This window comes from Oncorhynchus kisutch, linkage group LG26 (genome assembly GCF_002021735.2).
Source record: "Oncorhynchus kisutch isolate 150728-3 linkage group LG26, Okis_V2, whole genome shotgun sequence".
NCBI lineage: Eukaryota > Metazoa > Chordata > Actinopteri > Salmoniformes > Salmonidae > Oncorhynchus > Oncorhynchus kisutch.
This window is the reverse complement of record NC_034199.2, coordinates 11,828,775-11,843,571: the sequence shown is the minus strand read 5'-3', so window position 1 is coordinate 11,843,571 and position 14,797 is coordinate 11,828,775. Positions and strand designations below refer to the sequence as shown.

Below are 14,797 nucleotides of genomic sequence, written 5' to 3'. Positions count from 1 at the left end.
ACCTCCTGTCTCCCAGCTCGGCAGCACGATGACTCAGCAGCTCCTGCTAGGGCTCCCAGGCCCATGCAGCGTCACACACACGCTGGGTCTGGGAGGACCACACATCTCACATCAGACAAAATATAAGATTCTACACTGCATCGCACCAATCGTTTACCTGAGCACGATCTAAGCATATCGCAACCACGCGTGATTGAATCATGACGGTTGGGTGAAAGAAGAAGAATCCATCCAAATATCTGGGGTGTGCAAGTGGCTCAACAGTCAAAACTGAAATGTTCATTTTGATGCAAATGTGAGCTTTTGAAGGAGCAGGGACTTAGAATCGTTTTAGAGAGAGGAGAAGGACTGCATGAAACCTGATTCTTTTTCAAACTGCCTCAACCACAACTTGGCCACATTTTTGTTTGGTCCCACTTGGTCCTTGGACAACAGCAAAGCCTTTCCACTGCCAACACCACGCCTTCCAATCCTCTCTGCTTATGTACTTTTAGTGGCTGATCGGTATTTGATCTCCCTCTTATGTTTTCATCCTTCCCTTGGCTGACTGTATTACAGTGATACTAGCCCAAGATACACAGAAAATGGCAACCAACGAGAACTTCCTGACCTCCCTCCCCGAGACTTGGGGAGGGGGGGGGGGGTTGTTGAAGGGGTGAAGTGGCACACCCCCTGTCAGGATGTCAGCTCTGTGAACTCACTGCAGCCAGGGGACTGCCAGAGAATTCAATATGCGGGGACAGAGGGAGCATAATCACAGCCCAGCACAGGCACACAACTCTGGGGAAAAACCTACCTCTCTATGCTTCGCGCAACGTGTTCTGCAGATGCTGCTGGCCTTGTTTCTCTCTCTCTCTCTCTCTCTCTCTCTCTCTCTCTCTCTCTCTCTCTCTCTCTCTGAGGACCTACTCTGAGGTCTCCAATATCAGGAGGAGCACATGTTAATCCCTCAACACAAATACTGCATCAGATCAGTCTGCCTCTGCCTTGCACGACCCGGTTTGTTATTCAACACAGGCATTGCTGCTCGCTGTCCTCGTAAGATGGCGATCGGGTTTTTCCCTTTTTTGATATGCTGCAAAAGTTAGGCTATCCTCAAACAAAAATACTCTGGTCGCATTCTCGTCTTTGTATGAAGGCAGACTGAAGACTGTCAGAGATTTTTAAATATTTTTTTTAACATTTTGTTTTGTTTTTTGAAGGCTAGTGATTGAGCAGATGAAGTGGCTGAGGTTCACTGGGCAGATAATTGAGGTGATATATTGATTTGTCAGGGATGGATATTAGGTGCCTGGAGGACAGCATTCTGTATCAGGGTGTTGAGGAGATCTGTGTCATGCTATGCATCCCTATGTTGTTGCACTGTGTGTGGTCTCACCTCCAACTAGGGTTGCAGGATTTTATTAACTTTCTCCAAAATTCCCGCAATCAGGAGGGAATATGCACGACATCAGAATTCTCCCAACAAGGATTTTTTTGGAAAACCTGTGAATTTCGGAAACGTTACCGTAATTTAGCGACCTTAACCAGACCCTAACCAAACTATGCTGTCCACCTGAACTGACCTAGCCCCTCATTGTCCTCCCTTGCCAGTCTGTGCCCTGTCCTTGTTAATTGTGCGGCCCACTATCCATCTGCCACTCTCCATTCCTCCTCAGGCCCCCCCCCCCCCTGTCCCCCTGCCCTCTCGTTGCCCCCTGGCCATACATGGGTGCCCCCCTCGGTCCTCCTGACCCCTCCCTGTCCCCACTCTGCACAGAGCCCCTGATTATCTCTCAGTGGCTGCCTCTGTTTTGTGCTCTGATTAAAGGAGCAGCATGTGGTCTGTGTGAGCCGGGCCATACAGGCGGTGTTGGGATAATGCTAACATTTATGTCTGGGAGCGGGCACAAAGGCTCTGGGAATACACCACTGGGATATTTATCAGTGGGCAGACACACACTGCCAAGATAACGATCAGCCCGGGCTTAGTATGTCGTAAACACGCTGCATGGGGAAAAGGTGGCGGGATTGGAGGGAGATATCCTCCCGCATCAAATCTTATCGGTGTGGAATTGGTACAGGAATAGATTTGTAAAACATGCATCCTGTTTTAATGGAGTGCGGATGTGTTGCTGTAGAGTGCGGTGGGCTCTGCTTGAATCAGACGGCTCACAGCCAAAATCAAGCAGACGTCAATGTACATGTATGTCGATGTGCCTAAAGACACATATAGAAGGTTTTAAAGACCCAGCCTCCTCATTTGATATCTTTCTATTTGGGCTCCCACGTTGGTGCTCCCTGCTGTGCCCTTCTCCGGTCCTCCTCGTTCTCCTGCCGCGTCTGTCTGCTCCCCTTGCTGTCAAGAAGGCTGCCTCTCTCGCTCTCTCTACAGCTCAGCCAATAGGAGCGCACCAGTCTCCCCATTGCTTGCCACTCAACACCTTGTTGCCAGGACAACAGGAAGGCATGAGACCCACTTTACTTGAGCATTTTAAAGTTGGTGTTGACTCTTTATTGAAAACAAGGAAAGGTCTTTCCCTTTGAGTAAAAATGCCATTATGATGGTGCTCTTAGATAAATCCCCCCCCCCTTTTTCCATCCTTTTAACCTGTCACAGCAAGTGGCTTGAAATCATTTTAGTGGACATAACAAAAGCATTTACATAGACACTGATTTGTCAAATGATGTGACCCAAATAAATGTATGTATCTTGTCTTTCTAAATTATAAGCTATTTTGAATGTCCATGCTTAGTGAACACGTCATTCCAGTGTCATTTGGTCGTTTAATCACAACTTCTGTCTCTTCCAGGTCTACGATGTTAGATGACATGTTTATTCTGGTCTTCATACTTCTGGTTTTACCCTCTTCCAGTGTGGAAGGTAAGAATTTGACACCTTTCCTTTAATAAACAAATAAAAAACCAGTTTGTTCTCAGGAATAAAGAGTTTTCGGTAGATTAGGTAGCTGCCTCAGAGATTACACGCATTCGGTACCATTCCCCATACATTCGGCCAAGTACACGGCTTCGAATCTGCGTAGTGAGTTTACATTTTTCTGTCAAGGGCGTGCTTTGTCCCCCCCCCCCCCCCCCCCCTCCCGCTGTCTCGCAGCATTTTTTTTAAACAACTGCAGTGACAGGCTCGCAGACTGGGCTCTGGGAGAACTGAGGATTTCTCACTGTCACGGGTTGGCTGGCTGGCGATACTTATTATTCTGCATCGCCTACTGTAGTGTAGCAGCTAAATGATGACACGCTCATTATAAGAATGAGGGAGGTTGAACATAGCAAATCTCCTGCACTAACATGACCACAATATGACCATAATATTCACATATTAATAAATCCTCTTAAGGATCCGTCCCTTTTTTCCCAATTTTCCCCGAAGATTTGGGTATGTCATATAACTGCCTGTAGCAAGGACATGCATATTCTTGTTACCATTTGAAAGGAAACACTTTGAAGTTTGTGGAAATGTGAAAGTAATGTAGGAGAATATAACACAATAGATCTGGTAAAAGATAATACAAAGAAAGAATATTATTTTGTATTTTTTTTGTACCATCTTTGAAATGCAAGTGAAAGACCATAATGTATTATACCAGCCCAGGTGCAATTTAGATTTTGGCCACTAGATGGCAGCAGTGCATGTGCAAAGTTTTAGACTGATCCAAAGAAACCATTTGTATTTCTGTTCAAAATGTTGTATCAAGACTGCCCAAATGTGCCAAATTTGTTTATTAATAACTTTTCATGTTCAAACTTGTGCACTCTCCTCAAACAATAGCATGGTATTCTTTCATTGTAACAGCTACTGTACATTTGACAGTGTAGTTAGATTAACAAGAATTAAACATTTCTGCCAATATCAGATATGTCTATGTCCTGGGAAATGTTTTTGTTACTGACAACCTCATGCTAATCACATTAGCTTACGTTAGCTCAATCGTCCCGTTGAAGGAACACCGATCCCGAAGAAGTTTTAACAATGCCGAATGTCTGCGTATTTTATGCCTTTTGGTGTTTAAATGTGTTTCTTTTCAGTTCTGTCCATCAGTATGTGTTGTGATTTTGTTTGAGTTTGAAATGAATGGAGAATACTAAAAATGTCTGTCTGGTCTAATGACTGTGCAGATAAGGGCAGCGTGAGCGACTATGTGTGTGTTTGCGACGGGCCATCATGCGACAGCGGAGACCGTTGTATTGGCCAGCAGTGCTTCTCGGCCGTCTCCATCCAGAATGCCACGTTCTTCCGACGGAAGGGGTGCATTGTGGGGCGTGGCGAAGGGTCCATAAGCTGCGGAAGTCCCCCGTCCCATAACTTGACTGTGGAGTGCTGCCATGGCGACCTTTGTAACATGAATGTCACAGTGGCAGACCCAGAGAGAGGTGACCGCATTGTTTTCATTGAAATCATTACACTCATGCTTTTATCCCTCCCTCAATGTAGGCTAAGCAATATCAGCATGCTGAGTCACTCACATTACCACATCATATATCTACCTACCTAGGCAGCACATCACCACTTTGCACAATGATTTAGTTAATAACACATTTACATTTAGTTTTTCATTTGCGTGTAGGCCATTTGGGTACATTAGTGAAATGCTTCCATAAACAAAACTACCTAAAGTCGTTATATTTGTTTAAATGAATGAGAATTAAAAGGTTTCATGGATTTGTCTGGTCTCTCTTATTGAACAGATGAGGAAGTGGCACTTGCCTTGCAAGACGATGAGTGTGTGTGTGAGGGACGGTCATGTGAGGGCAGCGAGCGCTGTACAGGCCAGCGGTGTTTCTCCTCAGTGAAGATCAGTGACGGGTATGTGGGTCACCAGAAGGGCTGCCTTCAGGATGACGACCAGGGGAGAGCCACCTGCGCCACCCCTCCCTCTCCCAGCCACATAGTCAAGTGTTGCCAGGGGCACCTGTGTAACATGAACGTCACCGTGGAAGCACCAGCAAAAGGTAACGCACTACCCTGTTTTCACTGAAATAATTTCAATAATTTTTATAATCTTGTCCTCACTTGAAGCTTCATCTCCCACTTATTGTAGTTTTTATACATAAATATATATCACTTGCAACTTTTTTTTTTAAGAAGATAGGTATGCATATCAGAGGTGAATAATAGTTACGAAGATGCACTACATGACCAAAAGTATGTGAACACCTGTTTGTCGAACATCTCATTCCATAATCATGGGCATTAATATGGAGTTGTCCCCCCCCCCCCCCACCCCCTGCTGCTATAACAGCCTCCACTCTCCTGGGAAGACTTTCCACTAGATGATGGGACATTGCTGCGGGGACTTGCTTCCATTCAGCCACAAGATTATTAGTGAGGTCTGGCACTGATGTTGGGCGATTCAGCCTGGCTCGCAGTCGGCGTTCTAATTCACCCCAAAGGTGTTCGATGGGATTGAGGCCAGGGCTCTGTGCAGGCCAGTAAAGTTCTTCAACACCGATCTCAACAAACCATTTCTGTATGGACCTCGCTTTGTGCACGGGGGCATTGTCATGCTGAAACAGGAAATGGCCTTCCCCAAACTGTTGCCACAAAGTCTAGAATGTTATTCTATGCTGTATGATTTTCCTAAGGGGCCTGAACAATGAAAAACGGCCCCAGATCATTATCCCTCCTCCACCAAACTTTACAGTTGGCGCTATGCATTGGAGCAGGTAGCGTACTTTGGCATCCGCCAAATCCAGATTCGTCATCGGACTGCCAGATGGTGAAGCGTGATTCATCACTCCATAGAACGCATTTCCACTGCTCCAGAGTCCAATGGCGGCGAGCTTTACACCACTCCAGTTGACGCTTGGCATTGTGCCTGGTGATGTTAGGCTTGTGTGCGGCTGCTCGGCCTTGGAAATACTTTTCAAGAAGCTCCCCGACGAACAGTTCTTGTGCTGACGTTGCTTCCAGAGGCAGTTTGGAACTCTGTAGGAAGTGTTGCAATCGAGAACAGACCATTTTTATGCGCATCAGCACTTGGTGGTCCTGTTCTGTGAGCTTGTGTGGCCTACCACTCCGCGAATGAGCTGTTGTTGCTCCTAGACGTTTCCACTTCACAATAACAGCACTTCCAGTTGACCGGGGCAGCTCTAGCATCACCCTACTCCATGAGCAATAATTATCTATTATGTTTCCTGTCCAGAGGAGAAAGTGAAGTCCGCCGGCGAGCACGAGTGTGTGTGCAAGGGGCGGTCGTGTGCCACCGGGCAGCGCTGCATGGGCCAGCACTGTTTCTCCAGTCTGACAGTCAGCGACGGAGCCCTGGTCTACCAGAAGGGCTGCTTCAAGGTGTACGAGCAGAGCAGAATGACCTGCAAGACGCCGCCCTCCCGCGACCAGATCGTGGAGTGCTGCCAGGGCCACCTATGTAACATAAACATCACTGTGGAGCTGCCTGTTATCGGTAAGTCAATGCACTGGCTACTTGGCACCGTATTTGGGACACACACAATGGTGCACATTCATTCATATGCGTCTGTATGGTGCACATTTGCATTAAAACCAAGGTTATTAATTAAAACCACTTACGCCCCTTGCATTGGCCTATATGGATAGGGCTACATTGCAATGTTTCTTACAGAAGAAATATGGAAAGCATATGCATAACCATGGTAGCAATCAAAAGGGAACAGTTTGTAGATTATGGGGAAATTGTTAGACTAAAGATGAGAACAAAACAATTAACCGGACAAAAGACAGAATCCAAACATTACACTGAATTTTATGTTCATTTTAGTTACTGTACTTTTCACCGTGTTTGTTGATATCGAAACCTGAAAATACTCTGGATACGTTCAGTATCATGATAACATTGGACAATTTGGTGTAGGTGCAAAAACCATTAAAATAAAAAAAAATGTTAAGGATTTGAATGAGAGGTCTAACGTGTGGGGCCACTTGGAGACACCATCTCCAAAATGTGCACAGTTCCTACGTGATTTCATTGCACTTTTTTTATTACTCAAAGAAGAGTCTTCAACGATAAGGTGCTATTTTGAGCTCGCCTAGCTGTGCCGTTGAGGAACTATAGCAAGCAGACTTGTAGTTGTTTTCTTTGGAACACAGCCCTGCATCCCCGCCTCTACACAATTACTGTTGTTTACACGTTCCAAAAAACAGTCCATTTATAAATCGCAGCCTTGTCGGGTGGGCATGATTAGAAAACTTGTTCTATTGTCAACATCCCTAGCTAAATTACAAAATATAATCGTAGTTTTCAAAAGGCAATTCAGAGAAGCAGATCGTCATTTTGGTCCGGATCACAGGAGGTTGGTGGCACCTTACTTGGGGAGGATGGGTTCGGGGCTACTGACTGGAGCGGAATCAGTGGAATGGTATCAAATGCATCAAACACATGGTTTCCAGGTGTTTGATGCCATTCCATTTGCGCCGTTCTGGACATTATGAGCCGTCCTCCCCTCAACACCTTCCTGTGGTGCGAAATAGAGTAGACAGCATTCAGATGCCTGTTCCCTGCCAGATTTCTTCACAATACGTCAAACAGGCTACATTCTGTTCAGAACCACCCAGGGTATGATGCCACGCCATCTTGTAACTGTACATCAAACATAGTGATTGTAAACGTTCACACGGTATATTACATGAGTTGTGTGATATGGAAGTGTGAAGTGCATGTTTGGTCTAACGGACTGTTTGGCTTGCTTATATGACATCAAAGCGGTAATTATTATAATCCTCAACGTCTCATCTTACAAAATACATCGAGTCCTCTTTTATTTGCAGCATTTCCCTTACTCAGAAAACAAAACATTTGCAAAAGATGCCCATTTAGCAGCAGAGATGGGGGGGGGAAACATCTTGTCGCGGGTGGTGTTCAAGTTCAGAACTGCTGTCAATCAAAACCCATACTGCGCTGTGAAGCGAGACCTTGAGCTCTGACGTCATGTATAGCATGTTACTTTACAACCACTGCGTTGAAGTTTTCGTTGCATGTCTGTGTCCATATCTGCTATTTTGAACCTGTATCAGGCCAACGTGAGTGAGACATTTTAGGCGCGTTAACCCTCGCAAGGCTGCTGGCCCAGACGACATCCTTAGCCGCGTCCTCAGAGCATGCGCAGACCAGCTGGCTGGAGTGTTTACGGACATATTCATTCTCTCCCTTTCCCCGTCTGCTGTCCCCACTTGCTTCACGATGTCCACCATTGTTCCTGTACCCAAGAAAGCAAAGGTACAGTGGCTTGCAGAAGTATTCACCCCCTTGGCGTTTTTCCTATTTTGTTGCGTTACTACCTGGAATTAAAATAGATTTTTTGGGGGGTTGTATCATTTGATCTACAACATGCCTATCACTTTGAAGATGCAAAATATTTGACTAGGCCATTCCAAGACATGTAAAAGTTTCCCCTTAATAAACCATTCGAGTGTTGCTTTAGCAGTATGCTTAGGGTCATTGTCCTGCTGGAAGGTGAACCTCCATCCCAGTCTCAAATCTCTGGAAGGCTGAAACAGGTTCCCCTCAAGAATTTCCCTGTATTTAGCGCCATCCATCATTCCTTCAATTCTGACTAGTTTCCCAGTCCCTGCTGATGGAAAAACATCTCAGGGTGATGAGAGGTGTTGGGTTTGCGCCAGACATAGCATTTTCCTTGATGGCCAAAAAGCTTAAATTTAGCCTCATCTGACCAGAGTACCTTCTTCCATATGTTTGGGGAGTCTCCCAAATTTCCTTTTTGGCGAACACCAAACGTGTTTGCTTATTTTTTTTCTTTAGGCAATTACTTTCTTCCGTAAAGCCCAGCTCTGTGGCGTGTACGGCTTAAGTCCTATGGACAGATTCTCAAATCTCCTCTGTGGAGCTTTGCAGCTCCTTCAGGGTTATCTTATGTCTGTTTGTTGCCTCTGTGATTAATGTCCTCCTTGCCTGGTCTGTCAGTTTTGGTGGGGGCACTGAAACTGAACAAAATGAATATCGCCGCGTAGCACTCACTTCTGTCATCATGAAGTGATTTGAAAGGCTAGTTAAGGATCATATCACCTCTACCTTGTCTGACACCCTAGACCCACAGCAATTTGCTTACTGCCCCAATAGATCCACATACGTTGCAATCGCCATTGCACTGCACACTGCCCTATCCCATCTGGACAAGAGGAATACCAACTTCAGAATGCTGTTCATTGACTATACCTCAGCCTTCAACACCATAGTACCCTCCAAGCTCATCATTAAGCTCGGGGCCCTGGGTCTGAACCCCACCGTGTGCAACTAGGTCCTGGACTTCACTACCTGGGGAGCGGCCCGTCAGGAAGGTAGGAAACAACATCTACACTTCGCTGATCTTCAACACTGGGTCCTCACAAGGGTGCGTGGTAAGCCCCCTCCTGTACGCCATGTTCACCCACGACTGCGTGGCCACGCACGCATCCAACTCAATCATCAAGTTTGCAGACGACACAACAGTAGTAGGCCTGATTACCAACAATGACGAGATCGCCTACAGGGAGGAGGTGAGGGCCCTGGTAGAGCGGGGACAGGAAAATAACCGATCCCTCAACGTCAACAAAACAAAGGAGCTGATTGTGGACTTCATGAAACAGCAGAGGGAGCTAGGGCGTACAACAGGGGGAACAGGAGGGGGCTGAGCACGCACCCTCGTGAGGCCCCAGTGTGAGGCCCCTATCCACATCAACGGGACCGCAGTAGAGAAGGTGGAAAGCTTCAAGTTCCTCGGCGTACACATCACGCAGCCGGAGTCTCCCGCCTGTCCGGCGCTGCCTGAGCTACCCGTCTGCCCAGTGCCGCCAGTCTGCCCAGCGCCGCCAGTCTGCCGGGAGCCGCCAGTCTGCCGGGAGCCGCCAGTCTGCCGCCAGTCTGCCGCCAGTCAGCCAGGTGCCGCCAGGATCTGCCAGATCCATCAACCTGCCTGAGCTTCCCCTCATTCCCGAGCTTCCCCTCAGTCCCGAGCTGCCCCTCAGTCCAGTGGGGCCCGTTGTTAGGGTTCCTAGGCCAAGGTCAGGGACGAGGGTCGCCACTCAAGGGACGCTAAGGAGGTGGACTAAGACAATTATGGAGTGGGGTCCACGTCCAGCGCCAGAGCCGGCACCGCGGACAGATGCCCACCCAGACCCTCCCCTATAGGTTTAGGTTGTGCCGTCAGAGTCCGCACCTTGGGGGGGGGGGGGGGGGGGGGGGGTACTGTCATGTTCTGTTCTGACCATCGTTCTTGTGTGTTTTCCTTGTTTTAGTGTTGGTCAGGACGTGAGCTGGGTGGGCATTCTATGTTGTCTGGTTTGTCTATTTCTATGTTTGGCCTGATATGGTTCTCAATCAGAGGCAGGTGTTAGTCATTGTCTCTGATTGGGAACCATATTTAGGTAGCCTGTTTTGTGTTGGGTTTTGTGGGTGGTTGTCTCCTGTGTCAGTGTTTGTACCACACGGGACTGTTTCGGGTTTTCATGTTTCTTATTTTGTAGTCTATTTCATGTATAGTTTTGTTATTAAAAGTACCATGAATTATAACTACGCTGCGACATTGCTCCGACATTGCTCGATCTAATATTTACTTATTTGTTTCCATTTTTAATACTTTTAGATTTGTGTGTATTGCTGTGAATTGTTAGATTCTACTACACTGTTGGAGCTAGGAACACAAGCATTTCGCTACACCCACAACATCTGCTAAATATGTGTGTGACCAATAACATTTGATTAGAATTACTGCCAAGCAAAAACAACACTTTTGGGCCATATACTCTTAGTGATCTGCTGTCTGTGATCTGTTGACTGACGTGAAGAGACAGGTGCTCTATTGATTGTGTCCACTTGGCCATTCTCCAGTGAGGACGCGATGCTGCGGTGCATGAAATTGTCTGCCATAGTCGTTTGCTGCATGGTCCTCTGTTGGTCTGCTTTTCAGGCTTGTGTGGCGGTTACACCCCGAGCACCTCCACAGCAGAGGAGGGGACAGCCTGAAAAAAAGAGACAAACGTTAGAATTGTGTTTAGTCACGGTCTACTTCCTCCTATGTCCTCTCTGAGATTGTTTGCTCGGTCTGACACAGACCTGTAAGGCAGTGTAGAGCGGAGCCCCCTGGGAAAGGAGAGGACACTGTGTTTGCGTCCCAATTGGCACCCTATACCCTACATTGTGCACTACTTTTGACCAGGGAATAGGGGGTCATTTGGGACACGGCCTGAATGAAATGTATAACTCTGTTCTCTAAAACTCACTCTCCTATCCACAGTAAAAATAAAAAAAATGCTAGGTATGTATAAAAATGAATTATTTCCTAAACATCTTTTTCTTTGAGGTTAGTCCCTGTTTTTGTTAAACACACAACACACAAGAAGATCTTAGCATCTACCAAAAACGATGTTTCTGCGTTAACAAGAACAGTAGAAAACATCGAGACATTGACACTCTGTGCCATCATTTCGGTCTAAATTCTGTTGTTTTCTATACTGTCTATTCTGAGCTTGTTGAGCTTCATTGAATTCCACTCCCCAAGAGTGCTATGAGAAGGAGAAAGAGTTCAGTATGCATGGGAGAAAAGAGGGAGCATTGTCTGTGCTGAGGGCTAGGCAGTTTTTTTTTCTCCCTGGAGTGTGTGGTAGTCAGATCTCCAGGCATGGTGATGGTGCAGCCTGTTGATCTGTGGCCTATCCCACCCGTGGATATATGCTGCAGTGTGCTCTTACCTTGGCCTCCCCCTCAACCCTGGAGCCAGGTTCCTCAGTCTGTTTGGTCCAGGCAGAGCAGGCAGGGGGAGGAGGGAGAGAACGTGTTCTTTAACATGCCTAATTATCATCGCCTCTCCTTGAATGATGCCTCCCAAAGCTTAGGGCTTTAGTAAACGCTGTGTTTTGATCCCCCGGGGCAGCTGGGTACCTGGCTAAGCTGAACGGAGGAGGAACTTGGTTGTACTGCAGATTTCAAATTCGTTGTCCAAACACGGTACTGGATTGAATGTAGTTCGTGTTTAAAGGCGATTATGTTGCTGGAGATTTTCTTTTGTCTTCATCTGGTTCTGGCATGATGTGATATATACTTTATAATAAACTAGGTGGTTTGAGCCCTGAATGCTGATTGGCTGACAGCTGTGGTATATCACACCGTATAACACGGGTATGACAAAACATGTGTTTTTACTGCTCTAATTATATTGGTAACCAGTTTATTATAGCAATAAGGCACCTCGGGGGTTTGTGGTATATGGCAAATATACCACGGCTGAGGGCTTGTATTCAGGCACTCTGCGTTGTTGTTGTGCTCAAGAACAACCCTTGGCCATATACCAAACCCCCTCGTGCCTTATTGCGTAATTGTCCCTGACTTGGACAATAGTGCAGGGACAACAACAAAAAACACCCTCTTCCTTGTCTGTTTCCCATATATTTAGGCAGATCATATCTTTTGCGTTTTTATATATTGTATGACATCGCATTTTATTTATGTTTCTACATACAATATGTACCAGGATGTTCAAATAAACCTAAACCTCTTTCTCATCCTCGTAGCAAGCAACCTGCCCAACTACAGCTTGACGACACTGGCCATCGTCATCGTGGCTCCGGTCATCGTGCTCGTCGTCCTCTCTGGCATCGCCATCCTGGTGTTCAGACGCATCCACCAGAACCAGATGGAGAGGCTGACGGCCCGGGAAGCTGAGTACGGCACCATAGACGGCCTCATCGCCTCCAACGTGGGGGAGAGCACACTGGCGGTGAGGAAGACATGGTCATACTTAGGGTTGCAAAATTCTGGTCACTTTCCCAAAATTACCAGATTTCCCGGAAATCCTGGTTGGATTACCTGCTTATTCCCTCCTGTTTCCGGGCTTCTTCTAACCAGGATTTCTGGAAAACCAGGGAATTTTGGGACATTGCAACCCTACACTAAGAGCATGCCAGCCCTGGGCTCGTCGGGGAGCTGTGGATAGTATGTTTCCAATCCACGCAGTCCAGTACTGAACACCATTTATACACTCTCAAACTATGTCATTATGTTGAGCCTGAAGACCATTTTGTGTCTGAATGTGTGCTAGGTAGTCATGCACTGTGTGTTCATGTAGTAGACCTACATCAACCCTGTCAGGATTACATTCCTGTCCTGGGAATTGGGAATGAACGAATTTGTTCCACCACTGTGATGGAGAATATGCGCATTGTTTTACCAGAGCATATTGAGCACATGTGTTTCACAGATACACATGATTTCAACAAAATGGCCCGTTTTGTTTGCTACTCTAGTGAAATAATGCTTTGAGCTTAGCATCTCTAATCAGCATTTGTTTGATTAACTTCAGCAATCTACCCACCTGAAGTCCCAGACCAATCCCATCTATTTTTTTAAATTAAAACCTTTAAGGAAAACCCTAAACAGGCCGAATGTTTCCATTGGGGAGACCAGTCTCACTGATAACACTGATGGGCTGAGGTGCGCTAGAGGAATTGCTGATGTTGGATCTATTTCTAGATATTTTTCAAAGCCCATCAGAGCACGTGGCAGTGTAAACCCCAAATATGCTGCTGCGTAATGTTTTTTTTGTTTCAGTATAATTAAAAAGTGCTTGGCAGCAACCCGGATAAAAGTTATTATAAACCATGGTGACAGTCAAAAAGAAAAACACATTTCCCTAAAACACCTCCCCCAGTAGCCCTGGATGCCTAAAAATGTGGAAATTGTGGTAATGCTGTGGCTGAATTCCCCCCTTCAACAGAACAGCCCAGATCTGCCCTCACACTAAACAGGGACTTTAACTACGACAAAATGTGTTGTCATTGGTTTTACGGCTTCTATTTAGTATTTTTTCTCCTTTCCCAAATTGTACACAGCGTGTGTTTTATGCATGTGGCATCTATCTTTTTAGTTTTTCCATTTTAGTCCTCTGTTTTTCTCAGGCGTGTTTGATGGAGTTGTGGAACACTACCCCCTTGTGTCAGCCATGATGCCCTGCAGATGCATGGAGAGGAGTTAAAAAATAAAAGGCTTAGCAGCATTGCGTCTGTTTGGAGTCTGGGGCTGGGATTAGATCAAATCTCTCAGCCCCCTCAGTTCACTAATCACCAGGGACTGCTGTTGTTTACCCAGAGGGCCCTCTGCTGCTCCAGGGTGGCCAGACTGACTGACTGACTGACTGACTGACTAACTCTTCAGAATGTCTATCTGTGAGTCAGTCTGGTCATGCGCACAGACTGACAGCTAGATAGCCAGCATTTGGAGTCTGAGCACTAATCATCAACCATTTCACTCAGCCTCCCCAACGTGGGCCACATCATAAGGAGGGAGGCCAGCCGTATTAACTAAATCCCAGATGCTCTGCTGTGTTGAGGGCTGGGCCACCTTCATCTAGAGAGTACAGGCTGTTCATATTCCTCTGGTTGCAGTTCATTTATTTTGTCTGTCCCTCTTCTCTCTCGTAGGATTTGCTAGACCACTCGTGTACGTCGGGAAGCGGCTCCGGACTCCCCTTCCTCGTTCAGAGAACTGTCGCCCGACAAATCACACTCAACGAGTGTGTGGGTCAGTATCCAATCAGAGCCTGATCTCTTTGTTCAGTGGCTAAGGTGTACGTTTAGCCTCAGTGCAGGTTTTGGAGTAAATGTTTTTTCCCCCAAAAAATGTAAGACCTCTTAAAGTGTAGCACTGTTGGAACAGATATTTGTGTTGCAAAACAGAGCCACTGCTGTTCTCTGACCCTGAGAGATTTCTTAGAAGAGTTAGTTTTTTTCAGTAGTGTCTCTTAATATTTCTCTTAGTTTTCCTAGAGTTCAGTCTGAAACATGGCCAGATGGCCAATGTAACACTCAACTCCCTAAACCAACATTGCACACATT

The 14,797-nt window shown here is 46.3% G+C and overlaps 1 protein-coding gene across 4 annotated transcripts in view; it reads left to right on the top strand.

Moving 5' to 3' along the window:
- The window catches only part of LOC109870835 (activin receptor type-1), a 34,404-nt gene that overhangs the window by 11,960 nt on the left and 7,647 nt on the right, over positions 1 to 14,797 (top strand). For 3 of the 4 annotated variants that reach the window (XM_020461488.2, XM_031806165.1, XM_031806166.1), the window contains exons 2-7: positions 2,793 to 2,863; positions 4,117 to 4,371; positions 4,687 to 4,950; positions 6,144 to 6,404; positions 12,479 to 12,684; positions 14,384 to 14,483. In XM_020461488.2, coding sequence (XP_020317077.2) covers positions 2,800 to 2,863; positions 4,117 to 4,371; positions 4,687 to 4,950; positions 6,144 to 6,404; positions 12,479 to 12,684; positions 14,384 to 14,483 — 1,150 coding nt within the window. In that variant the 5' untranslated portion in view covers positions 2,793 to 2,799. The remainder of the gene's footprint in view (positions 1 to 2,792; positions 2,864 to 4,116; positions 4,372 to 4,686; positions 4,951 to 6,143; positions 6,405 to 12,478; positions 12,685 to 14,383; positions 14,484 to 14,797) is intronic. The other variant, XM_020461489.2, reaches the window with a different exon arrangement.